Below are 26127 nucleotides of genomic sequence, written 5' to 3' on the forward strand. Positions count from 1 at the left end.
ATCAGTGCTTTTGTCAACATAGAGGAGACCATTTGCTTAGACCATGAGCTGACCTAAACACCTGGAGAGCCCCGACTGCAAACCAAAATTCTAATGAAGCCATGGGCCAAAGTTAAGTATGCTTTGTGTTGGGAAATAGCCATCCCTTGGGCTAGTCATTAGCATAGAAGCAGACACTCACACCCTGAAAAGTCTGCAAGATTATCAAATGGCCCTATGTTCATATTCCTATGGAATATTTGAATAAACTTCATAGAATGAGCTGGGGGAGAGGTTACACCAATAGAAGTCCATGCAAGTTTAAAAGTGATTTGAATTTTAAAAAACTGGAAAATACATTCCTGTTTCGTAGTATCTAATCTCTCCCTAGGTTTCTCCAGGAGAGGAGATTTACAACTCTGCCCCAGACTTCTCCCTCTGCTCCTTCCTTTAATTCTCTTGCTCCTACAACCTCCCCTTAACCCTTCCCCATCTGCTACCACCCTTCTCCGTTCCCACTTTCTGTCTTGCTTTCCCCATCTCTTCCACCACCTCTCTCCTCTTACTCTCTCCTTATCCTTTTTAAGACTGTCCAACTCCCCTCCACTGAAGTGCCACTGGGCTGGGAGCATTCCACACCACTTAGCAGAGAGGCTCAAAGTGGCTCTGGCCTGGCAACACTTCAGTGAGGCGGAGGGAAAAAGAGTTGACAGATTTAATTTGGGGTGTGGGGGAGGAGAGCATGGAGAGGCATGGACAACTGGGACGGTAAGGAGAGAGTAGATGAGTGGGGAGGTGCTCAAGGAAGAGGTTTAGAAAGGAGCAGGTGGAAAGGAAGAGAAAGGCTCATCTACCAGAAAAAAATGACAATAGCCAAATAGTGTTAATGAAGGAAATTAGTGGATTATTTCTAGGGATTATACAAGGATATAGGTGTCACATGTGTCTGTGATGTAATCCAAAGCCTCCACAGTGTGGCTGCATCAGAGCTATGACCTGAGGCAGGTGCATGGTTTTATTTGTAATTCCTTTCAATAAATAAAATAATTCTGAGCTGTATTGTGCTAGGATAGCACCACAGCTACCGACCAATCAAAGAGCAGGCTTTCCTAATGTGACTTTATATCATATTACACCCTGGGCATAGAGCAGATCCTCATATTCTCTCTTGACAGAGGCAGGAGGCAGGTAAGGATCCTTACGGGAGAAACAGACACGGGGGCCAGAAACAGGCAAGGATCCACAGGGTGACAAGTGCAGGCAAGACTCTCAAGCAGAGTAGATGGACATGCACACAAGTGAGGTGTGGGGTGGACAAACAGGTCCAGGAGGAGGGTGTGAGGGAGGAATTTGAGGTGGATGATTTGTGTTGATGTGTTTTATATGCTAGGCAGGGGTTCTCGCACATTGTTTTTTGGTGGCGTCAGAGTGGAGCCACCAACTCTTACTGGTTGCCACGCTGACAATTTTTCCTAAAATAATTAACGTTTTAGGAAAAACAAATAAATATGCACATATACATGTCCAAATCATTGTAATTTATGTAGTTTTTTTTCAGACTCAGTAATAAAAATAATGTACAGTGGTCTCTATTCTTTACTGGACCAAAACAGAAATAAGGTGCTTTGCATGTTCTTGTCTTTTTGTTGTTGTTTGTTGTTTCTTTTGCTTTTTTGGTTGCTTTTTTAAAATACTTGCTAGATAGTAAGTCTGCTGCTGTGAAAAGTGATATTTGTATGTTTGTTAATCTCACTTTTCACAGCAGACCTACTCAACTCCAGCAAGCTTTGGGAGAAATTAAGCCCTGGATGGGGAGGTGGGCAGGGAGGCCGCAGGACCCAGGGACGATGGCATGGATGACGAGCCTGGGACCAGAGCCTGCTACCATATGGATGAAGCCCTTCTGCCGAAGCCTGCCCCACCCTCCACCCCCGGAAAGTGGGGAATTCACCAACTGCCTGCACCTCCAGCATTTGTCTCTGGAGGTGGGCAGGGCCCAACCCCCACTGGTGGCCCTGCGAGAGGGGCCACTGCTCCCTGCCCCCATCATAGCCCAGGAGGCTGTGGCCACAAGAAAAGCCCCTGGTGGCTGCATGCGGCCACATTTGAGAAATGCTGTGCTAGGGTACTTTTGTTATATGTGTTCGCAATGTGGCCCTGACTGGGTTCTCTTGGTGTTGCTCAATACAAATAATAAAGACAATTATAATATCCTTTGTTTTCTTCAATTAAGCACTTGATTAGTGACTGTGCAGTTTCCGTACCTGTGTTTCCTTTGTTAGCATCTCCTTGCAAGACAAGTGTGCAGGGAGGCTTTAATCACAGAGTGGAGGGCAATAGGAGGGGAAAGCTGCTGAATCTTGATACCTAATACTAGGACATGCACTTGGGAGACGGTAAATAACGTTGGCATATTGTAGGCCATGTGAGTAGTTTTTCATTCTGTGAAAGAGAGGGAGATACCTGGTCAAAGTGTAAAAATAGTTTGTCCTTGTTTGGCAGAGAACTTTGTACCAAGAGGGGAGGATAAACAACTGACTTGTAGGCAAAATGCCATCAGAGACGTTTGAACACTGAGAGGGGGCTGAGAAACTGGGGCCAGGTGCGTGTGACCATTTAGTCTCCCTTCCTACAGTGCAGATCCCTCTTGGTGACCACAGTGCTGCTTGCAGTCAATGCTTTTTACCCTCCCCATACACTGATCTCTCCAAGCAGCTGCCATCAGCCTGAGATGAAATTCTCTTTGTTTGTGGTACTGAATGACATTTGTGTTCTGTGCCAGGCCAGCATCCCATATGTGGATGTCAGGACGGAGAGATCCAGCCCTGAGCTCCACTTACATAAGGTGTGAATTCAGCTGAGGCTTGAGCTGTCAGGAAAGTCCCAGGAGTGTAAATCTGATCCGGAAGCCCAGGTAAGAGAGAAGGTTCTGTGTACAAAGTCAAGATTAGGTATCCTGGGACTCAGTTTTTAAATGCTCAATGCAGATGTCTGCAGCAGAGAGAAGCCTTTATTCTGAAAGAGCAAACTAGTCAGGTGCAGTTGCAGAACTTAGAGGGAGAGCCCCTGTATCTAGGGTGGGGATAGCCGAGGGCACCTGTCCTTTGGGTAGGGGCAGTCAGGATGGACACCTTCCTTTTTTAAGGGTGGGTAGCTTCTGTGCTGAGCAGATTCCTTAAAACAGAGGTATGAAGGAGAAAGCTGTTGGTAACCTCTGTTCTTGTTTCACTCTCCAGGAGCTCCTGCAACTCTGTGAACGCTGATCCATACTCCAGCTGCCCCAAGGTTTCCTTGCAGGATGGCAGCCTCCTGGCTCGCAATCTTTCTAATGCTGGCCCTTTCCTCTATCTACTGCATTGTTTCCCAGCCCAGCCCGGATATGTGGTTTCAGGGTCTCTTTCCACCTAGTGTGTGCCTTGCAAATGCCCGTACCAACACCTTTTATGGCATCATGTTTGATGCAGGAAGCACCGGCACCCGAATTCACATTTACACCTTTGTGCAGAAAAACCCAGGTAAGGCTGAATGGCAGAATTCCAACAAATAAGGGCATTTCTCAGAGATGCAACCTGCAGGATTCCACACCCTGATCAGATTGGCTTAGGCCTTGGCTGCCTTAGAGATGCTTTTCTCCTCATGCACCATCCCAGAGTTTGGGACAGCTGGGGCAGTTCTACTATCCGCCCCTAGATCCAAACTCTGGGTGGTGGTTGTTCTCAATACATGGTGGGGCTTCACTGTGCAACTCTCTTCCCTGTTAATCTAACAAAGGCTGTTTGAATTTCTGGGCGTAGAAAAAAATCTGTTTCCAAACGCTTTAATCTGGGCAATTGTATAAGGGGAATAAGTCTCACTGAGGCTTGGATGGCGTTTTCATGCATTATCCTTAGGAAACTTGATATGTTTCCTTGTATTGTAACTTGATGTGTTTTTAACAGGTGGTTAATGAATTTGGAGCACAATGGGCACATTTTGTTAAATCTTTCCCTGGCAAAGGAGGATCAGTGTTTGTATTGGAAAGGGGTGGTGGATATCTGCAGGGAGGTATAGGGGATGGTCACCATGGGTGATTTCATGTGAAATAATCTGGTCCTAAATTTGAAGCTAAAGAGCAGCAGAGCAGGTGGTATAGGCTTTCTCATGCTCTGCCTTGTTTCATTTGTGCAGAGCAGCCTCCAGAGCTGGAAGGGGAAATCTTTGAGTCAGTGAAGCCAGGTCTTTCTGCTTATGTTGATCAGCCTGAAAAGGTAAGACTTCTGGAATCTCCCATGTTGCCTGTGAATAGGTCTTCTCATCTTAACGCCACCTGTAATTTACTTAACATGATTGACTATAGCTAATGGTTTGCACAGGGAACTGGGAGTCCAGATTTAAGGGACCTGTTCACACAGCTGTCACTGAATGCCTCTTTTTGACCAAAGTCACTTCACTGCTGAGCCTTAGTTTTCATCCCTCTCAAATGGTAATAATTACACTTGCCTACTTCACATGGAGTGTGACTTGCCTACTTCACTATTTCTAAAGTTCTTTCAGATCCTCTGATTTAGAGCAAAGAATAACTACTATTGTTAGAGGTGGAACTTGTATGCTTTCTTAGCAGAGTTCCTATTCCATAGTAATTTAAAACATGATTTATTTACTACCAATATCCATATTCACTCTCTTCTCTGTAACTACTCCAAACATGATAGTTAAGTAAATGCTCCATTTTCATTTACTAGTAACTTTCTAAATTTTTCCTTTTGGGCTGTAATGTCTCAGTACAAAGGTGAATTTTTTTTTCCTTGGGAATTTTGAGGGGAAACAAATCCTGCTTGAGTTATATAGTGGACCAAGAAAGAAAGAAAAAACCTCTTTCCAACTGTAAAAAAAGTTGCTATTTTGTGCAAGGAAAACTCTCTCAGACAAATGAACTATAAATGTAAACCTTCAGCAGCAAGACTTCAGTGAGAAATAATTTTTTTTAATAAGTTTTGGTGAGGGAGAATCAATACTGAAGCTGCAAGCCAGGGATTGGCAACCTTTGGCACACGGCCTGCCAGGGTAAACCCCATGGCGGGCCGGGCCAGTTTGTTTACCTGCCGCATCCACAGATTCGGCCAATCGCAGCTCCCACTGGCCGCGGTTCACTGCTGCAGCCCAATGGGGGCTGCGGGAAGTGGTGCGGGCCGAGGGATGTGCTGGCCACTGCTTCCCGCAGCCCCCATTGGCCTGGAGCAGCGAACTGCGGCCAGTGGGAGCTGCGATCAGCCAAACTGTGGACGCGGCAGGTAAACAAACTGGCCCGGCCTGCCAGGGGGCTTATCCTGGCAGGCAGTGTGCCAAAGGTTGCCGATCTTGTTCTAAGCGATATAAAATTCATTTTCAGAAATGCACAGTACAATGTTCTATTATACCTTTAGCTAAGTAATTGCTTCAGGTACTGTGAGAATTGGAGAATCTGTATGTACAACTTATGAATTCTGTTTGATATTGGGGGCTTTTTATATGTATCTCTGTCAAACTGCAAACTCCGTTTTGGAAGTGGGGTTCTTTACCTTCTCTGTTCTCCTGTTACTGACATGACGGACTGAAATTCCAAGGTGTTGTGATGCATGACTGACAATAAATTGGGACGTTCCTCTACTGAAATACAAAAACCCTAGATAGTGAACTGGCTTCCAACCGGAAGAACTGGTTTGTCAGGGGAGGGATGACTTGGCAATAAAGTCAGCTGAGGAGGCAGATCCACGAGTCACCTGACAGAGAGATTGGAAGGTTATAAAGGGGCAAGAGCTGATCTCTTTGGGGTCTTGAGCCATTTTCACCAGTTCAAGCTGAGAGGAGCTGCTGCAGTAGCCTGCTGAGGCGGGGGAAACCCTGGCTACTTGAACACAGATGTTTCCCCAAGGACTGCTAGGGGAATGATGAGCTAGAGGGAGAGGCATTGCATTCAGGATGTTTGTTGTTATCTATATATGCTGTACTCTCTGTATGTTTCTCATGCCTTAAGTAAAGAGCAATGTTGTGTTCAAGTTCAAGTGCAAAGTCTGGATTTGTTAGATACAACTGCTACCTTGTGGCCTCTGGAAGAGGTAAACCATAAGGCTCACACCTTTGGATGGAGTTCTGGAACAAGATGTGTTTTAAATACTGAGTTATCTTTGGAGTCAGCATTGATCCTGAGGGGCCTACAGCAAGTGGGCTGTGGGGCTCCATTTCTGTGAAGGGTTAATAGACAGAGTTGATGCCCAGGAAATGTGCTAGAGAGGTCGAGGGAGGAAACAGTGTTGCAGTCTACTGAGACCCAGGAAAGCACATGGGGGAGGAGGGTTTCAGTATATCCCCTCACAGCAATCTGGTGAGCAACTAGATTTGTGATATGGGGGGGAGAAATGTGATAATTTGGGGATTCTGGCTGTGTCTTATCTGTTAAGTACAGAGCAATGGTATTAGAATTCTGTATGCACTGTCTGTGTGCATTATGTGTTACACCTGTCATGTGGCCCCTGGATGAGAGAAACCAGAAGGCTCACACCTTTGGTTGGAAATCTACGAAATGGTGTGTTTAAGCTACAGGGACGTCTAGAGGTGTCACCGTTGATTCAAGAGGCTAGGCAGTTTGACTGCATAGTCGAGCTTTGCAGCCCAACTCAAATCCAACGGGATCCAACTATGTGTCAGGGTCGGGTCAGGTCTGAAAACAATCTGACCCTCCCAAGTCATCTCTGATCACTTCCTCCTGCCCTTGGGATTGGCGGCAGCTGCTTACTCTGCTCCTGGCAGTTGCTGCCACCTTGCTGCATTCTGTGTGTGCCATGGAGTTAGTGTGCTAAAGAGTCACGGTGCTCTTATTCCACAGTGCACACAGCGCAGCAAGGCGATGGCAGCTGGCATGAGTGGGGCATGCAGCCATTACCGTGCTCACCCCACGGGCAGGAGGGAGTTGGAGATGGATCATGAGCACAGGGCATGAGGAGTGCGAAGCCCTCATCAGGTCAACCCCCAAAGGCAAGGCAGTAGTGGTGCTGACATAGGTTTAGGGCAAAGTGTCATAGTTCGGTTGAGTCTGTAAACAACTCAACACTCTCAGGCTTGGTTCAGGTCAGCTGTGGTGTAGTCGGGTTTGGGTCGGGCTTTAAAAACATGCCTGAGCAGGTCTCTACCGCAAGGATCTCTGCTCTCAGGACAGGGTGCACCCGAAGAGTCTGCCTAAGTGCCTGAGTGCTGTTTTCACTCCAGAGGCTTAAAACACCTGGGGTCCAATAACTGGATCCCCCCCACAGCAGTCTGGTGAGCCACCAGCCAGGGAGCCTGACCAGGTCTGCGACAAGAACAAATAGTTGCTCATCTCCTTAGTGCCTCAGTTAGAGGTCTGCTCAGGCCTAATTTTAAAGCCTGAAAAGTGCTGCGACCCTTTGGCTTACTCGCTCCATAGCACAGAGTGCAGCAAAGCGGTGGTGGTGGCTGGCAGAAGTGGGCACACAGCAGTCACTGCCCTGCAGACTCTATGGGCAAGAGGAAGAGATCAGAGACGACCTGACCTAAGCCTGAGAATCAGATCCCATTGGGTTCAGGCCCTACTTCTGCAGCCCCTAAGAGAGTCAGCCATGCAGAAGTAGTTCCTAATACACAGGCAGCTACCCCATTGACCCTTTTCTCTGCTCCTATGTTAGTCATCCAGCTCATCTAAAAATTTAGGTGGCCTGAGCCACTGGTAACACTTCATCTCCACGTTGAACAGCAATGCATTCTACTGGCGAATGAAGAACAGGGAGTGCAGAAGAAAGATGGAAAGAATTCATAGATTAGAGAACAGACCTAGAAACAGCAGGGGAGAGAGAGAGTGAAAGTGGACAAGGAAAAAAGGCAAAGGCAAGGTGAACACAAGGTGTGGGGAGGTGGTCAAAGTTGAGCTCCGCTAAAAAAGTTTGGGAGCCACTGTCCTAGATTAATGTTTCATTAAAGTTTCAAAATTAAACATGAAGTTAAGAAATGTATATGTTAAAGTTTCCAGTAACAGTGAGACAGTAGTTTCTCAGGTGGTCTTGAAGCTAAAGCACAGGACTTGGGAGTCAAGAGATCACAGTTCTATTCCACAGATTCATTGTGTGGCCTTGGTAAAGTAATCTCCTCTGTCTGTGCCTAAGTTTCCTTACCTCTGAAATCAGTAGAATGTTTACCTATCTCACAGGATTGTTGTGGGGGTTTTAATTCATTGTTTGTAAAGGAAGGTGCTAAAGGTGGACAAATTATTATTATTTTGAAGACTGAAAAAAAAAACAAATCTAGTACCAATTTTCTGGTACCTCCCACTTTTTCAAGGACAGTTGTCAAGTGTCAACTATAAAAGGAAAGTAATTTTGATTGATAAGACAGGAGATCTACATCACTCACTTCACCTCTCTACAAAGGAAAAAGGACTGTAAGCTGTCTAAACTCCTACCTGCCACATGGGGCCACAACCGTGGTACCCCTAACCCACCCAGCAATATCGTCAATCTATCCAACCACACACTCAGCCCAGAAGAAACGTCTGTCCTATCTCAGGGACTCTCTTTCTGCCCTGCCACCCCCACCAACATGATACAGTTCTGCGGCGATCTGGAAGCCTACTTTCGCCGTCTCCGACTCAAAGAATACTTTCAGGACAACACTGAACAGCGCATTGATACACAGTTACCCTCCCACCAACAGCACAAAAAGAAGAACTCCACATGGACTCCTCCTGAGGGTCGAAATGACAGTCTGGACCTATACATTGAATGCTTCCACCAACGTGCACAGGCAGAAATTGTGGAAAAACAACATCGCTTGCCTCATAACCTAAGTCGTGCAGAACGCAATGCCATCCACAGCCTCAGAAACCATCCTGACATTATAATCAAAGAGGCTGATAAAGGAGGTGCTGTTGTCATCATGAACAGGTCTGACTACCAAAAGGAGGCCGCCAGACAACTCTCCAACACCAAATTCTACAGGCCACTTCCCTCAGATCCCACTGAGGAATACACTAAGAAACTGAACCATCTACTCAGGACACTCCCTACACTAACACCGGAACAAATCAACATACCCTTAGAGCCCCGACCAGGGCTATTCTATCTACTGCCCAAAATCCACAAACCTGGAAATCCTGGACGCCCCATCATCTCGGGCATTGGAACTCTCACTGAAGGACTGTCTGGATATGTGGACTCTCTACTCAGACCCTATGCCACCAGCACTCCCAGCTATCTCCGTGACACCACTGGTTTCCTGAGGAAACTAGAATGCATTGGTGACCTTCCAGAAAACACCATCCTGGCCACCATGGATGTAGAGGCTCTCTACACCAACATCCCACATGCTGATGGAATACAAGCTGTCAGGAACAGTATCCCTGATGATGCCACAGCACAACTGGTTGCTGAGCTCTGTGCCTTTATCCTCAGACACAACTTCAAATTTCAAATTTGATGACAATATATATCTCCAGATCAGTGGCACCGCTATGGGCACCCGCATGGCCCCACAATATGCCAATATTTTTATGGCTGACCTGGAACAACGCTTCCTCAGCTCCCGTCCACTCACGCCCCTTCTCTACCTACGCTACATTGATGACATCTTCATCATCTGGACCTATGGGAAGGAGACTCTGGAAAAATTCCACCATGATTTCAACAGCTTCCACCCCACCATCAACCTCAGCCTGGACCAATCTACACGGGAGGTCCACTTCCTAGACACTACGGTGCAAATAATTGATGGTCACATTAACACCACCCTATACCGAAAACCTACCGACCGCTATGCCTACCTTCATGCCTCCAGCTTCCATCCCGGGCACACCACAAGATCCATTGTCTACAGCCAAGCACTGAGGTACAACCGCATCTGCTCTAACCCCACAGACAGAGACCAACGCCTACAAAATCTCCACCAAGCATTCTCAAAACTACAGTACCCGCACGAGGAAATAAGGAGACAGATCAACAGAGCCAGACGTGTACCCAGAAGCCTCCTACTGCAAGACAAACCCAAGAAAGAAACCAACAGGACTCCACTGGCCATCACATACAGTCCCCAGCTAAAAACCCTCCAGCGCATCATCAGGGATCTACAACCCATCCTGGAGAATGATCCCACACTTTCACAGGCCTTGGGTGGCAGGCCAGTCCTCGCCCACAGACAACCTGCCAACCTGAAGCATATTCTCACCAGTAACTGCACACCGCACCATAGTAACTCTAGCTCAGGAACCAATCCATGCAACAAACCTCGATGCCAACTCTGCCCACATATCTACACCAGCGACACCATCACAGGACCTAACCAGATCAGCCACACCATCACCGGTTCATTCACCTGCACGTCCACCAATGTAATATATGCCATCATATGCCAGCAATGCCCCTCTGCTATGTACATCGGCCAAACTGGACAGTCTCTAAGGAAAAGGATAAATGGACACAAATCAGATATTAGGAATGGCAATATACAAAAACCTGTAGGAGAACACTTCAACCTCCCTGGCCACACAATAGCAGATCTTAAGGTGGCCATCCTGCAGCAAAAAAACTTCAGGACCAGACTTCAAAGAGAAACTGCTGAGCTCCAGTTCATCTGCAAATTTGACACCATCAGCTCAGGATTAAACAAAGACTGTGAATGGCTTGCCAACTACAGAACCAGTTTCTCCTCTCTTGGTTTTCACTCAGCTGCTAGAACAGGGCCTCATCCTCCCTGATTGAACTAACCTCGTTATCTCTAGCTTGCTTCTTGCTTGCATATATAAACCTGCCCCTGGAAATTTCCACCACTTGCATCTGAAGAAGTGGGTATTCACCCACGAAAGCTCATGCTGCAAAACGTCTGTTAGTCTATAAGGTGCCACAGGATTCTTTGCTGCTTTTACAGATCCAGACTAACATGGCTACCCCTCTGATATTTTGATCTCTGTATCCTGCCTGCCGGACCCATATTCTATTGTACCCTGCCAAGCACCCGCTCCTTAATGTTAAGATGACAGAATTACAGGTACTTGATTTACCTGTGTACTTCTTTGTTGATTTGAAAATTGCTTCATCCCAGAGATCAATACACATAGATCAGTTGTCAGCCCTCTCAAATGAATGTGTGGGCACCTGTGTCCCTCCATTCAGCTTTGAGGAGGAGGAGACTATGACAAGGAGAGGTTGTAAACTTGTGAACTCCACACCCAGTTCCAAACAGACTATACACTTGCTGTAAAGAATAAAAACAAATCACCTCCTCCTGATGTTTTGGTTTTATTATCATAAAGGATCAATAACAAATAACCCTAGGCATGACTGCTCCTATCGCTCCCTTCCCTAATCTGTCTCCCCTCCAGAGGGCTAATTCCACCTTTCTTTAGATTCAGGTGATATTTAATGAATCACAGCTGCCTCAGTGAGATGGCAGCAATTAACCCATCAACAGGGTAGGGCAGTAGGAGAATCATAGTCAGTCCTGGAGTAGGCCACCAGCGTTTCCAAAAATTACACATTGCCAATTATTTGTGGCACAGAATAAGGGGGGTGATAGAGGAATGTCAGACTTGCTTCTCTGTCCCCCATGCATAAGTGGCCTTAGACCATGGGGCCAGTATAATGGGTGCGGTGGTGACAGCAAATTTATCAGTGTATGCTGCTAAATTCAATGTTACAGGAACTCATCTTCAAGAGAGACCATGTGAGTAGGAAGCTTTACATCCAAAAAGAGTGAATGGCTTTTTGGATTTATCATAGAATTATAAAAATGTAGGGCTGGGAGGGACCTTGTGCCGAGGCAGGACCAAGTGAATCTAGACCCTCCCTGACAAGTGTTTGTTCAACCTGTTCTTAAAAACTGTTTTTGGGCAACTGTGTGTGTGTTTATTCAGTATGCTGTCCCAGCTCTGCAGAGATAACAGACCTTCATTAAACTGCTCAATAAATGTACAGACTCAGCTTTTAGCAAAGACCCCCGGCCTGGTTTACTGTTGACGAAGCACAGTAATAGCACCTGGCAGACTTTACAAGGATACTAAAACATGTATGCTTATGACACTGGATGCAGCTCAGTCAATGGCGGGACTTTTCACTGCTCCCTAGGCTGGCCAAAAATACTCCTTCTAAGATACATCTTTATACCCCGGTACAAACAAGTTAGTACTGCCCCTTTGACATAGTTAGTTACTGCTCCCTAACGTTGGTAGTTATCACCCATCATCTTGTACGTGTTGGTTCAATTAAAACATTTTTATTACGTACTATTATCTTGACCTTATCTTTTAGGAGGCGTCAGTGTATTCCTGTTATCCTTGGGGAATGTTTTTGTACCATCCTTGATATCGGATGTTCTGGTACCACTTGATATCGGGATGTGTTTGCATGAGCACTCTGTGACTAGCACTTCTTAGGAATGTGTTTTTCTGCAATACCAGCCCCATTCTTGCCAAATTCTGTAAGCAGGTCCTGCCTCATACCAGGCCTTTGATACAAGGGCTTATGTCTCAGACTCTCTTCCTACTACAACAGGGATTTCACAACCTCCCTTGGAAGCTTGTTCCAGTGCCTAGCTATCCATATAGTTAGAAAATTTTTCCTAATACCTAACCTAAATCTCCCTTGCTGCAGGATTACTTCTTGTGCTACCTTCAGTGGATATGGAGAACAATTGATCGCTATCCTCTTTATAGCAGCTCCTAACATATTAAAGACTGTTATCAGGTCCCCCCTCAGTCATCTTTTCTCAAGACTAAACATATCTAGTTTTTTTTAACCTTTCTTTATAGGCCAGGTTTGCTGTCTTTTATAATTGTTGTAGATTTCCTCGGGACTCTCCAATTTGTCCACATCTTTCTTAAAGTGTGCCACTCAGAACTGGGCATAGAACTCTAGCTGAGGCCTCACCAGTGCCAAGTAGAGTGGGAAAATTATCTCCTGTGTCTTACATATCACATTCCAGCTAATGCACCCCAGAATGATATTGGCCTTTTTTTGCAACTGGATCACAATGTTGACTCATACTCAATTTGTGATTCACTATACCCCCCAGATCCTCTTCAGCAGTATTCCTGCCTGGCCATTTATTCTCCATTTTGTAGTTGTACACTTGATTTCTCTTTAAGTGTAGTATCTTGCACTTACCTTTATTGAATTTCATCATGTTGCATGGGTCTGAAATCTCTTATTTGTCAAGGTCATTTTGAATTCCTACCCTGTCCTGGAAAGTGCTTGCAACTCGTCCTAGTTTGATGTCATCCACACATTTTATAAGCACACTGTCCACTCCATCATCCAAGTCATTAATGAAAATATTGAATAGTACCAGACAGACTCATGCTGGACCCCACTAGATACATTCCTACAGATTGTCAGTGAACCATTGATAACTACTGTTTGAATATCATCTTTCAACCAGTTGCGCTCCCTCCTTATAATAGTTAATCTAGACCTTGTTTCCCAAGTTTGTTTATGAGAATGTCACATGGGAATGTGTCAAAAGCCTTACTAAAATCAAAATGTATCACATCTGCAGCTTCCTTCCTATCTTTTAGGCCAGTAACCCTGCCAAAGTAGAAACTTTGATTTGTTGTTGACAATTACTTATAACCCTATTATGCTTTAGGTGCTTACAAATTGATTGCTTAGTAATTTGTTCCAGTATCTTTCCAGCTATTGAAGTTAGGCTGACTTCTATAATTCTCTGGATCTTTTAAAGATAGGTACTATGTTTGCCTTTCTCCAGTCCTCTGGGACCTTACCCATCCTCCATGAGTTCTCAAAGATAATCACTAGTGGTTCTAAGATTCATTCCGCTAATTCTTTAAGTGCCTGAGGTGAATTTCATCAGGCTCTGCTGATTTTAATGCATCTAATTTATCTAAATATTCTTTAATCTGTACTTTCCCTATTTTGGCTTCTGTTCCTTCCATCTTCTTGTTAATATTAATTGTGTTAAGTATCCGCTCAAAATGTATCCTTTTTTTTTCTTTCTTTCTTTCTTTTTTTTAAATCAAGGCTGAAGCAAAGTGGGCATTAAATGCTTCAGCCTTCTTGATGTCATCAGTAGGGCTGCAAATCTTTCACAGAGGTCACGGATTCTGTGACTTTCCAGGACCTCCATGACTTCTGCAACAGCTGGTGTAGCTGACCCTAGCTCCGTCCAAGCAGCTGGGGCAGCACCGGGGCCAGCCACATCAGCTGCTACTCTGGCAGCCCCAGGCAGCTGGTCCAGGAGCAGTGGTCCGGGAGCAGCAGCGGCACCCCGGGCTGCCCCCCGCCCGGATCAAGAGCATCCCTTGGAATCCCCTCCCCCAGGGTTACAGGGCAGACAGCGACACAACCTCTCACTAGTCTGGATTGCACCCCAGAACATGACAATGTCACTGTATTGAAATCTACAGAGACTCTCTTTGCTCCCTCCCCCTTGCCTTTTCAGTCAGTAATAGTACCAGAGAAACTATCTGATTTATATAGCATGACTTCCAGGTTTGTCAGATATCAGACTCCCCCCCTCCCCCCGCCCACCAAATATAAAGCCTAGAATTTCATGAGCAAAGAAACTGCATTTTCTGTCATAAAAAGAGCTCTGTAAACGTGTCTCTTCTTCCCATGCTGAAGGATGCATGTGCCCTCCTGATCTCTCTCTTCCCTAAGTCCCTATCACTATGGTACCTACTTGCCCTGCTGGCCCTTTGTGTGTGTCACCCTCTGTTGTGGAATATGTACTTTGCCTCATGTTCTAGGGTGAAGGAGGGGGCTCTAAAGTGATTATTGTTTTTCTGATTGCCCGTTGAAGGGAATAGTGTGAAAGAAACAGCTTCTGTTTATTTTTAGGGTGCAGAAACTGTGAAAGGATTGTTGAAAATGGCCAAAGAAGCTGTGCCATGTAGTCATTGGAAGGAGACCCCAGTGGTGCTGAAAGCTACAGCTGGACTGAGGCTGCTGCCAGAGCCCAAAGCCCAGGCTCTGCTCTCAGAGGTAACCTGAAAGATCTCTGTGCAATAGTATGGGCCTTCTTACGGTACCTTTCATAGCTCACTTCTCCATGCTCTCTGTCATAACTTAGTCCCAACTGCGAAAAACAGCTGTAATTCCATAAGAGTGTATGAGAACTCCTCAGACCTTAAGACCCGCCTGCTGCGGCCTGACACCCCCGCTGCCTGGATAGAGGCGTAAAGGGTGGGTGGAGAGAGGCCTAGTATACATCCTCCTTTCCTTCCTAGCGCCCTGAGAAGGAGAAAACTTTGCCTAACACCACACACTCATGCCTTACTTCCTACTGGTCTGGGGAGAAAGGGGAAGCTTTGTCCAGCACCCCCAGTGGAGAGCAAGGCCCCAGGCCCAGAGAATCTAACCATCTCTCCTTTCCTCAGGTGAGAGAGGTCTTTGAGAAGTCACCCTTTCTGGTTCCAAATAACAGTGTTAGCATCATGGATGGATCTTCTGAAGGTGGGTCTTGGGAAGGAGGAAGTGGGTGAAGGCAAAAGGGAAAGAGAAATGACTATGGCAACCAAAGGAAAGAGAAATGACCTCCAGGACTGAAGGAAAGAACAAAACATTTCTAGCCCAACTCTCAAGCTACTTGAAAACACAGGATCCTTTTGTATTCATGAGGAGTTTGAGTACTTGGGCAGCTATTGAGCTACAAATGCAGGAAAGCAAAAAGGTTCTGGAGTTATGTAGATGATACTATATGATCCAGAATGTAGAGAATCCTACCAGAATCTTTCTGTTTGGCATTGGATGAACAGAAATAGGTCCCTGCACCAAAGAGTTTAAAATCAACAATTGAGCTGTTCTCTGGTGCAGGTGTGAGTAGATGTGATGCAGTAATCTTCCACAGGTTACTTTTGAAAGGCTATACTATGATAAGCAGTGCAGTATCAAGCTGTAGGGAAGTGTCTAGGAGGAGCTGCAGATACTTGTGTTAGTACCTATTTTATTAAATATCTTCATGAATGATCTAGAAGATGGGGTAAGACTCGTTAGTGAAATTTGCAGATGACGCTAATTTTGGAAGCACTGCAAACCACTAATGAGGTTATAAAAACAGCACTACTTAACCTGAGAGATATTCAAAACCTTTGGCGAATAATATAATAACATTCATCTTGAAAAAATGCAGCTAATAGAGTATCATAGAAACAGTCCAAAACCCAGAGACCCAGGAATGGCTGAAATAGACTATGGGGTTAGAGTGCGTAGCAAATTATACATACGTTTGTGACATGATATAGCTGTAAAAAAAGGCCATTATAAAATTGGAGTAGGTACACAGAAGTCTCACATCACAGAATAAGGAGGTGAAAAATCTCTGAGACCCATCTGGAAAATTACATTCAGTACTGAGTACCTCATTACTACTTGAGCTGTGTGAATAACTGATTTTTTTGGTTTGCTGGCACTTCCAGAAAGTTTAAAAAAAATGTTTTGGGCCAACCTTAAAATGAAAATTTTTCAAAATGTAGACATATCAAAAAGTCGGGGGAAAAAAATCACTTTAGGTCAAACAAAATGATTGAAACGTTTCATTTCCATTTTGAGCCTTTTCATATAAAATTGAAGGACATTTCAAAACCAAATCAATTAAAACTGAACAAACAAAAGGTTTTGTTTAAAAAATGTTGAAACATTTTGATTTTTTTTCAGAAGTTTTAAAATATTTATTTTGACCAAAACAATGCGGCAAATTCAACGTGAAATTGAGAAATGTTTGTCAACCCGAATCTGCATTTATTTATATATTTATTTATTTATTGTGCCCCCCCCAAAAGTTTAAAAATTTTGCCCAGCACTGATTATCACTAATATAGTAATAATTTGGGGAGTTCTGAAAAGAGCAGAAAAAATAAGGGAAATGTTTATGAGGAAAGATTGAAAGAGCTAGTGGTGGTGTAAGAGACCACGAGCATGATCAGTCTATAAGTATTTGAAGGAAGGACGTAAATTATTAGTGCAATTCATAGTGTATTATTAGGGATAATGGGATGTAGCCCTTGAGAATATGCTGTAGGGAACAGTACTGCATGCGCAGGGAGAAGGACTAGTGGTTCCTAGTAGAGCCTACTATGGCCTTCATAGGTTTTTATTTTCTAAGTTCCTTCCTCAAACTGCATCTGTTTCAGCTTGAATCCCACAGCTGATGTACACTCCGGTGCTACCCAATGCCAATACCAAGCTCAGTGACTAGACCAGGAGAGGAATTGTTGTTCATATTTTACTAGGTCTCACTAAGCTTTTCACATCTAACTGTATATACAAAAAAAATTTAAATACAAAGAATTTGTATGCAGTTTTAAGGTTAGGAATTTAAATGCTCAAAAGTCAGCTTACACTGAAGGCAAATTTACACATGCTACCTTATCTCAGTGACCATTTGTGTATCGATGTGATACAGAGCCCAAGTCTTGGCTCTGCTCTAGATGCACAGATGCCAAAAAGCCCTCTTCCCACTCCTTTTGATTTTACATGTCATGTCATTTTGTTATAAGTGTAAGTTAGATTGTGAGATGTTTGGGGCAGGGAACTTGTTTTTGTTTGTCTGAAAAGCACAGATTGTATGAGGCTGTGTGAGGGCACAGGAGGTAGAAGCAGTTTCAGTTCCTCCTTTTTTTCTCCTTGCAGGAGTTTTAGCCTGGATCACTGTGAACTTTCTGACAGGTAATTAACTGTTTGACTCACTGTTAGGCCTGAACTGGGTCCCTCCCATAGAAGGGAAGGAGTTTGGAGTTGGCTACCCTGTCTGTGCCCCCTCGCCTTGCTTGGCTTACTCTCCCTCTCCTCTCCACTGTGGCAGCAGAATGGGGGAAGAAAACAGGAGAAACTAGAAGAAAGAGCCTCTGCCTTGACTGAGGGAAAATGGTAGTGGCCAGATCAGTTCTCAGAATTTGCAAGAGCTGGAAGTATTTACCTTCTATATCTTGCCAAGAATCAGCTACAGATTGGGGGGAATTTATGCTCTCCTAGAGTCTGCTAGAGATGGGGGAGAGGATTTTACCCACATACAATTTTTGGCTGTGTAGGGATTTCCCCCCCTTCCTCTCCATGGAACTGAAGTTGAAATCAGGAGGGAAGTTCTCTCATCCCTGCCCTGGGTCTGCCAGCCCCATGGTAATGAGTTGGAGGAAGGGGGTCATCCTTTCAGTCCCTGTGTTTCTGCCTGACACCACCCCAGCATGTTACGGAGACTAGCTTCACATAATGTGAAGCTAATCTTCATCTGGCTATGGACCCCTCAGGCCAAATCAGCCCCCATATGAGTCTGTGATGCATTGATGGCTGTAAAGACTTACGGGCAGTCTCTGAGTTAAGAGTGGCTATTCTGAGCATGATATTGTCTGCAGGGCAGTTGTACGGACAGAACCAGATGACAGTTGGGACACTGGACCTAGGAGGAGCCTCAACCCAGATCACGTTCCTGCCACGGTCTGAGGTGAGGAGTAGACACAAGCATGTGTGCTAGAGTTGCCATAACCATGGGTAATGGTGCCCAGGCACCCACATGCTCTGAGGACTCACTTTTTCAGCACAGGCACCTGCATGCCATCTGTGAAGGTCAGTCTGCTTTTGTTCCCTTTAATACTGACAATGAAATTCAAATGTCTGTGCTTGTAAACTAAAGATCCTGTTTAAGGAGAAAAGAAAAATGAGTATAAACCAAAGAAAAGCAGCTTGTGTTGTCTAGGCCCAGGCTGGAAAGGCCTCGCTAACATGGGTTAGACTTTGTATGTTACAAAAGGAAAAGGTTCCCAGGGATGTTTCTTGCATGTTAGAAGGAATTCTGAGTGGTGTTAGTGTAGCACTTATAGTCCAGTATTAACAGGCTGGAAGAGAATCTTACCTAATAATCTGTCCCCTTTGCTCAAGGAGTGAAGAGAAAGCACTGGGACAGGGACAGGTTGGGGGAGGTGGGATCACACTTGGGGAGAATGTGCAGAAGAGTCAGTGCCTATAGAGCACACTCTCCTTCAAAGCCTGCAATGGAACCCAAGATCCCTGAGTTTGACCATTTCTGTACGGTCAGCAAATACCTATGAAACTCACTGTCAAAGTGTGTGTCTCATCCTCCTCTAGGGACCAAAGACGACAACTTACTATTGCCATTATTTATGCTATTACCTGAAATGGCAGAGGGTCTGTGTGGTGAATCTGCAGGTTCCAAGCCTGCTGATGACTCACAGAGGTGTCAGTATGATGGTAACATGATGCAATTTCTGTTTTTTGGGGTTTTTCCCCCACCCTGTTGGCTTTTTTAAGAGCAAAGAAATTACACACACAAAAACAACATTGAAAAAAGATTATAAAGGTTGCAAAGTTAAGGGCTAAAAAAATGCCAAAATTTAGACCCCTTGTGCATCTTTAATTTAATTTTATGATCACATTATTTTTTCAAGAGAACCCATGCCTCATTCAGTTTTTGAGTGCTTGACTTTGCAACCTTGATAATGTTCTTTTAATTTAGATTTTGTTTGTGTAATTAATGACTCTTACAAATAATAATGTGCACACACAAGGGGCAGAATTAAGGCTGCATCGGCTATACTAATTTTGAGGGCAGGACAGGTAAAGCATTATGGGTGCTACCACAATGCCAAAAGTATGAGTTATTTGTCATGGAGGATGGATAGCTCCATGTAGCCACATTGGATGAGTACAGTAAATTATCTCGATGCCTATGTGAAAATTAGCAATGATATTATCACTAGGTTTTGGGGGGGGGTATTTTGGGGGTTTTTGATCGAGTAATAGGGACTGAAAGATAAACTGTTTTCTTAATTTTTAGGAAACCTTGGAGCAAACCCCTGTGGATTTTGTCACCTCATTTGAAATGTTCAATAGCACTTACAAGCTCTACACGCACAGGTGAGGAGCAAGAAGCTGCCACTTCCACTAGAAAATCAGTCCTCTCACAGCCTGAGATCCAGCCTAGGATGTACCATATTGTCCCATAGTGAGTTGTTGAGCCCTGATCTTCCGACTAGATTACCTGCTTGAAAACCGTAACATTAATTGAGCCTGGAAGGATGCAGAACCAACATGAATATCAATGAAAGGGGAAATCACAGTTTGTACCTCGAACAAGTTTTACGGGTAATCATTTTGAGGGAGGAGAAGCTCTGGTACATGGAGAGGTTAAATCAAACACTTTGGGCCACTTTGGAAAGGGGGACAATGTAATTCAGCTATCAAGACACAACCTGGTCAAAGGACTGGAAATGGCATACAGGACCTCTCGCTTCCCAAGCCACCAGTTCCAGAAAGGCTTGGCTTATTAGTCACTGAGAAGCTCATTGTGTAAAAGTAATGTCATTTGATCACCCAGAGGTGAATGGTGCTTCCTTCCCACCAGCCCCTTACAGTCGCAGCTGGGGTCCATGGCCCCTTGCTACACAGTATCATGTCCCTCTCTTATTCCGCTCCTCTCAAAGTTAGACAGCCCAGTCTTCTTGATCTTGCCTTTGCATAGAAGAGTGCCCAGGCTTCCTAGCACTTATGTCACCCACTTCCGAAATTATTTCCTTTCTGAGATAAGGTGAATCGAACTGAGCCCAGGTCAGGGCGTACCACTGAATGATATAACAACATTTGATTATTTTAAGAATTATTTTCTAACCTACACCTTGGGTATCCAGGCAGTTTGTTTGCTTTTTTTTGCCCACTGTTGCAGGGGTGTTTATTGAGCTGTCAAAGGTGATGCCCAATCAGTTTTCCGGAGTAATTTACAGTTAATTTAAAACTCAGCCAAGTGTGAATAGTTAGTGATTTCAGTCCAGTCCTAGTGCACAAGAGGCCATTATCACAATTAGAAACTTGGTTAGAGTCATCTTAGCAGATGTAATGAGTTCTGTGGTATTCTGTGGTCTCAGATGCCCCAAGAACTGGTCCTGGAGTCTTTCTTTTTCTCTCTGGCCTGTATCAGTTGCCTGTGGTCATTTTTCCTATTGTTTTACATTCCTTGTATCTTTACCCGAAGTATTTCTCCACTGCCCTCTTGCTCATCACATCGTATCTCGTGGGCATCATAGATAATCTTGCCCAGTTTCTGTTAGATCATCATCTCCATCACTGTGTATAACTTTTGGATCATCTTGCTTATTTCCCATTCTCACTGTATTTGTTTGTAGAGATATACATGTGTTTATGCTCCTTTTTACTCCGTTCTTCTGGTGCAGCAAGTCCCTGTCTTCTTTCTGATGCTTTTTATTTTAAATCTCAGAAATTCACACCAGATTTTTTGAGTCGCCCAAAAGCTTCCTATTCTTCTCTACCCACTTCCTGCCTAGTTTTAGATTTGCACCCCATGTGTGTGCTTTGTAACACCTTGTTTTTGCATTAGTCCGTTGGCACTTAGTTTCCCTCTGCCAGGAGAAGAATTCCATCTAAGATGTAGGGGGTGGGTAGAGTAGGAGGCACAGAAAGGGAATCTGGTTTGTGCATGCCATAGAGCTAGGGCTGGCTGTGTGTGAGGCATGTCAGATGAGCCAGGGCAAAACTGCAATATTTTGTTTTGGGTTTTTTTGCAGCTATTTGGGCTTTGGACTGAAAGCTGCCAGACTAGCAACACTTGGAGCCCTGGAAATGAAAGGTACAGTCAGTTGAAATAGCCATGTTAGATACTTAAAGAGGTGAGTGAAGTTAATATTGTGCCAGCTGCCCCTTTCCCGTGTCTCCCATCCTGTATCTTACACTTTTCTCCATTTCCCTGGCAGTGATCTGCCCAGAAAGTGAGAATAATATTTATTTCCCACTAACAGGTGAGAAGCCAAGCTCTGCTGCAGCTTGCAGGACCAAGGAGGGAGCGTATTCCAGAGTTCAGACTATTCCCCAATTCAGAATCAGTTTATGCAGCATTTCACTTTTTAACCAAATCTTAATTTCCCCATGGACAAACTATAAGGCACCTTGGGTTTTTCTCTCCTTCCTCTGGAGTTTTGATTGGTTGGGGGCGGGAGGGGGCTTTGGGAGGTTGCAGCCCTTTCTGACTTTCCTCTGGCTTCCTTGCAGTGGTGGATGGACAAATGTTCCGAAGTTCTTGTTTACCGAAGCGACTGGAGGCAGAGTGGCACTTTGGGGGAATGAGATATCAATATGGTGGCAACAGAGAAGGTATATTAAGGAGATTTTGTTTCTAGCAGAAGGTAATTTGGGTACCTTCCTTTTGTGGGATAAGCCTCAGACCCTAGAAACAGTGTTTTTGGTCAACACCCTTTCTGTGATCCTGTTCTTTATGAGGATGTTGGTCAGTGCTCAGGGATATGGTCACAGAGCCAATCACAAGTCCCTTGACATGGAAATTGATACAGCACAGGAAAAATCTGAAGTGATCAGGTTCAGGGCAGCTGGCCCTGTAGAAATTGCCATTTCTCACTGCAAAATTCTGTAGCTCTCTGGTAGGCAGTTTTGGATCTACTCATCCCACTGAGGTAAAATTAGTGATTAATTTTGAGAGCTCATGGGATGGGTGAGGTCTCAAGGCTGGAGAAGGGCAAATATTGTACCTATCTTTGAAAAGGGAACAAAAAGGACCTGGGGAATTATAGACCTGTCACCCTAACATCAATACCTGGAAAGATACTAGGAAGAAATGATTACATAATTTATAAGCACCTAGGGGATAATAGAGTGATAAGTAATAGCCAACATGGATTTGTCAAGAACCAATTGTGCTAAATCAACTAATATTCTTCTTTGACAGGGTAACTGGCCCAATGCAGATGTGATTTATTTTAGTAAAGCTTTTTACACCATCACACGTGAGATGATCATAAGCAAACTAGGGGAATGTGGTCTAGATGAAAGTACTATAGAGTGGGTGCATGACTGCTTGAAAATCTGTTGTCAGAATAATTATTGATGGATCATCAAACTGGGAGGTTGTATCTAATGGGGTCCCACATGGTTCTGTTCTGGGTTGGATACTATTCAGTATTTTCATTAGTGACTTGGAGAGTCTGCTTATAAAATTTGAGGATGACACCAAACTGGGAGGGGTTGCAAGCACTTTGGAGGACAGGATTATAATTCAAAAGGACCTTGATAAATTGGAGAATTGGTCTGAAATCAACAAGATGAAATTCAACAAGGACAAGTGCAAAGTACAAACTTAGGAAGGAAAAATCAAATGCACAGTTACAAAATGGGGAATACCTGATTAGGCAGTGGTCTTGCAGAAAAAGGATCTAAGGATTATAGTGGATCACAATGAGAGCTCTGCCTGCACTGAGGGAGCCCTGTATGTACACTGTGCAGCCTAGTCTCTGAAGGATTCATATGCAGTTCTGCAAAAACTCATACGATGTAAATAGTACCAGGTGACACAGTTGGGCCTGGGTCCTGGCTGAGTCCAAGCATGATGCTGGAGTAGAGAAAGAACATAAGAATCGTCATACTGGGCCAGACCAATGGTCCATATAGCTCAGTGTCCTGTCTTCCAGTAGTGGCCAGTGCCAGGGGCTTCAGAGAGAATGAACAGAACAGGCAATCATCAAGTGATCCATCCATCCCGTTGCTCATTCCCAGCTTCTGGCAAACAGCTAAGATCACTCAGAGCATGGTGTTGCATCCTTTCCCATCCTGGCTAATAGCCATTGATGGACCTATCCTCCATGAACTTATCTAGTTCTTTTTTTAACCTTGTTATAGTTTTGGCCTCACATTCCCTAGCAAAGAGTTCCACAGGTTGACCAAGCATTGTGTGAAGAAATACTTCTTTTTGTTTGTTTTAAACCTGCTGCCTGTTAATTTAATTTGGTGACCCCTAGTTCGTGTGTTATGTGAAGGAATAAATAACACTTTTTCCTATTCATTTTCTCCACAGCAGTCAAGATTTTGTAGACCTCCATCATATCCCCCCCCTTAGTCATCTCTTTTCTAAGAACAGTCCCAGTCTTTTTAATTTCTCCTCATATGGAAGCTGTTCCATGCCCTTAATCATTTTTGCTGCCCTTCTCTATACCTTTTCCAATTCCAGTATATCTTTTTTGAGATGGGGCAACCAGATCTGCATGCAGTGTTCAAGATGTGGGTGATCATGGATTTATATAGAAGCATTATGATATTTTCTGTCTTGTTATCTATCCCTTTTTTTAATGCCGCTGCACATTGAGCAGATGTTTTCAGAGAAGTATCCACAATGACTCCACGCTGTCTCTCTTGAGTGATAACAGCTAATTTAGACCTCATCATTTCGTATGGTGTAGTTGGGATTATGTTTTCCAGTGTGCATTACTTTGCATTTATCAACACTGAATTTCTTCTGCCATATTGTTGCCCCGTCGCACAGTTTTGTGAGACCCCTTTGTAACTCTTCGCAGTCTGCTTTGGACTTAACTTTCTTGAGTAATTTTGTATTGTCTGCAAATTTTGCACCTCACTGTTTATCCCTTTTCCCAGATTTTTTATGAATATATTGAATAGTACTGGTCACAGTACAGACCCCTGGGGGACACCACTATTTCTCTCTCTCTTCTGAAAACTGACTGTTTATTCCTACCCTGTTTCCTATCGTTTACCCATTTCCTGATCCATGAGAGGACCTTCCCTCTTATCCCAATACAGCTTATTTTACTTCAGAGCCTTTGGTGAGGGACCTTGTCAAAGGCTTTCTGAAACTCTAAGTATATATTTAGTGTACTAAGGAGGAGGGTTGCTGAGAGAAGAGAACTTTCTCTTGGGTTTGGATGTCTAAACTTCTCTTCACACACTCTCCTTCCCTCTCACCCTTTGCTGAATTTCTCTCCGTTTCTTATTTCTCCTTTGGACTCTGCTTTCTATTTTGCTTTCCCATCAAATTGTCAGTGGTTCCTCTATCTCCTGATCTGTCTTTGTGGGTTCATTTTTGTGTGTGTTTGTCCTGGCAGGGGAAACAGGATTTGAGCCTTGCTATTCAGAAGTGGTGAAGGTTGTACAAGGGAAATTGCACCAGCCAGATGAGATTCGCAGACGCTCCTTCTATGCCTTCTCCTATTATTATGATCGAGCTGTTGACACCGACCTGATAGGTAAATCAGCTTGTGATAGAGAGCTCTTGTGTGATGATGTGCATGTTCATTAACTAGGAGAGGGAAACTGAAGCAATGAGGTTACTTGGCATGAGGGGTGGGAAGAACAGGGTGTGGGGAAGATGGCAAGTGGCTTTGATGGAAGATAGGAAGAAACACACCTAGGGAACAAACATGGAGCTGAGTCCCCCAACACAGTTTGTCTTGGAGTACCTTTCCAAGACCTGAAGAGCAGCTCTGTGTAGCTCGAAAGCTTCTCTCAGTCTCCAACAGAAGTTGGTCCACTAAAAGATGTTGCCTCACGCACCTTGTCTCTCTAATACCCTGAGACTGACACGTCTACAACTGCACTGCATACAGCATTCAGTAGATAACGACTTTCACTTTCTTGTGTTCTACCCTCTGCAGCTCTGTGTATTCTGTGCTGCAGAATCTATCCTTTGCCTCAGAGTAAGTTTCTTAGACCTGTGATGGTACTTTCTCATGTCTGTCTTTTCAGATTATGAAAAGGGAGGCATTCTAGAAGTGAGAGATTTTGAAAGAAAAGCTAAAGAAGGTAAATATTGTGAAACATGAGAGGGATGGGAAAGGGAGACAATGGCAATATGTGCAATAATTATACACAGTACAGAACATGGGACCGATTTTAAAAATAAATACAAATCAGCTATGCCCAATTGCTCCTTCCATCTATCCCTTGCTGCCCTGTCATGTATCCTTTATTAGTTTACTCATTTCTTGTAATAGAGGAATTTGAAGATGGAAAGCATACTGGCCTTACAGTTCAGGAAGTATGTTTCATTCATAAGGATCATTGTGGCAGGAAGTGGATCTACTGTACTAAAATCGATAAAAGCAGCAAGGAATCCTGTGGCACCTTATAGACTAACGGACGTTTTGCAGCATGAGCTTTCGTGGGTGAATAGTGGGGATTCACCCACGAAAGCTCATGCTGCAAAACGTCTGTTAGTCTATAAGGTGCCACAGGATTCTTTGCTGCTTCTACAGAACCAGACTAACACGGCTACCCCTCTGATACTTAAAATCGATAAGGACTCCTGGACTTCATGTCTGAAATTAGCAGAGTGATGACCCTTGTTAGTCCAGCATCCCATCTCTTTTGAACTCATTATATCTCAAACAACCTGGACTCTCTTTGAATTCTGTTAAAATTT

General features: G+C 44.2%; 1 protein-coding gene across 2 annotated transcripts in view; it reads left to right on the plus strand.

Annotated features, from left to right (window-relative positions):
- The window catches only part of ENTPD5 (ectonucleoside triphosphate diphosphohydrolase 5 (inactive)), a 41031-nt gene that overhangs the window by 8021 nt on the left and 6883 nt on the right, over positions 1–26127 (plus strand). For both annotated transcript variants that reach the window (XM_045014128.1, XM_045014127.1), the window contains exons 2-13: positions 2762–2893; positions 3216–3494; positions 4147–4226; positions 14787–14930; positions 15326–15401; positions 17577–17612; positions 18296–18384; positions 19735–19814; positions 21476–21537; positions 21957–22058; positions 24812–24952; positions 25452–25508. In XM_045014128.1, coding sequence (XP_044870063.1) covers positions 3278–3494; positions 4147–4226; positions 14787–14930; positions 15326–15401; positions 17577–17612; positions 18296–18384; positions 19735–19814; positions 21476–21537; positions 21957–22058; positions 24812–24952; positions 25452–25508 — 1084 coding nt within the window. In that variant the 5' untranslated portion in view covers positions 2762–2893; positions 3216–3277. The remainder of the gene's footprint in view (positions 1–2761; positions 2894–3215; positions 3495–4146; positions 4227–14786; positions 14931–15325; positions 15402–17576; positions 17613–18295; positions 18385–19734; positions 19815–21475; positions 21538–21956; positions 22059–24811; positions 24953–25451; positions 25509–26127) is intronic.

This window comes from Mauremys mutica, chromosome 4 (assembly GCF_020497125.1).
Source record: "Mauremys mutica isolate MM-2020 ecotype Southern chromosome 4, ASM2049712v1, whole genome shotgun sequence".
Taxonomy (NCBI): Eukaryota; Metazoa; Chordata; order Testudines; family Geoemydidae; genus Mauremys; species Mauremys mutica.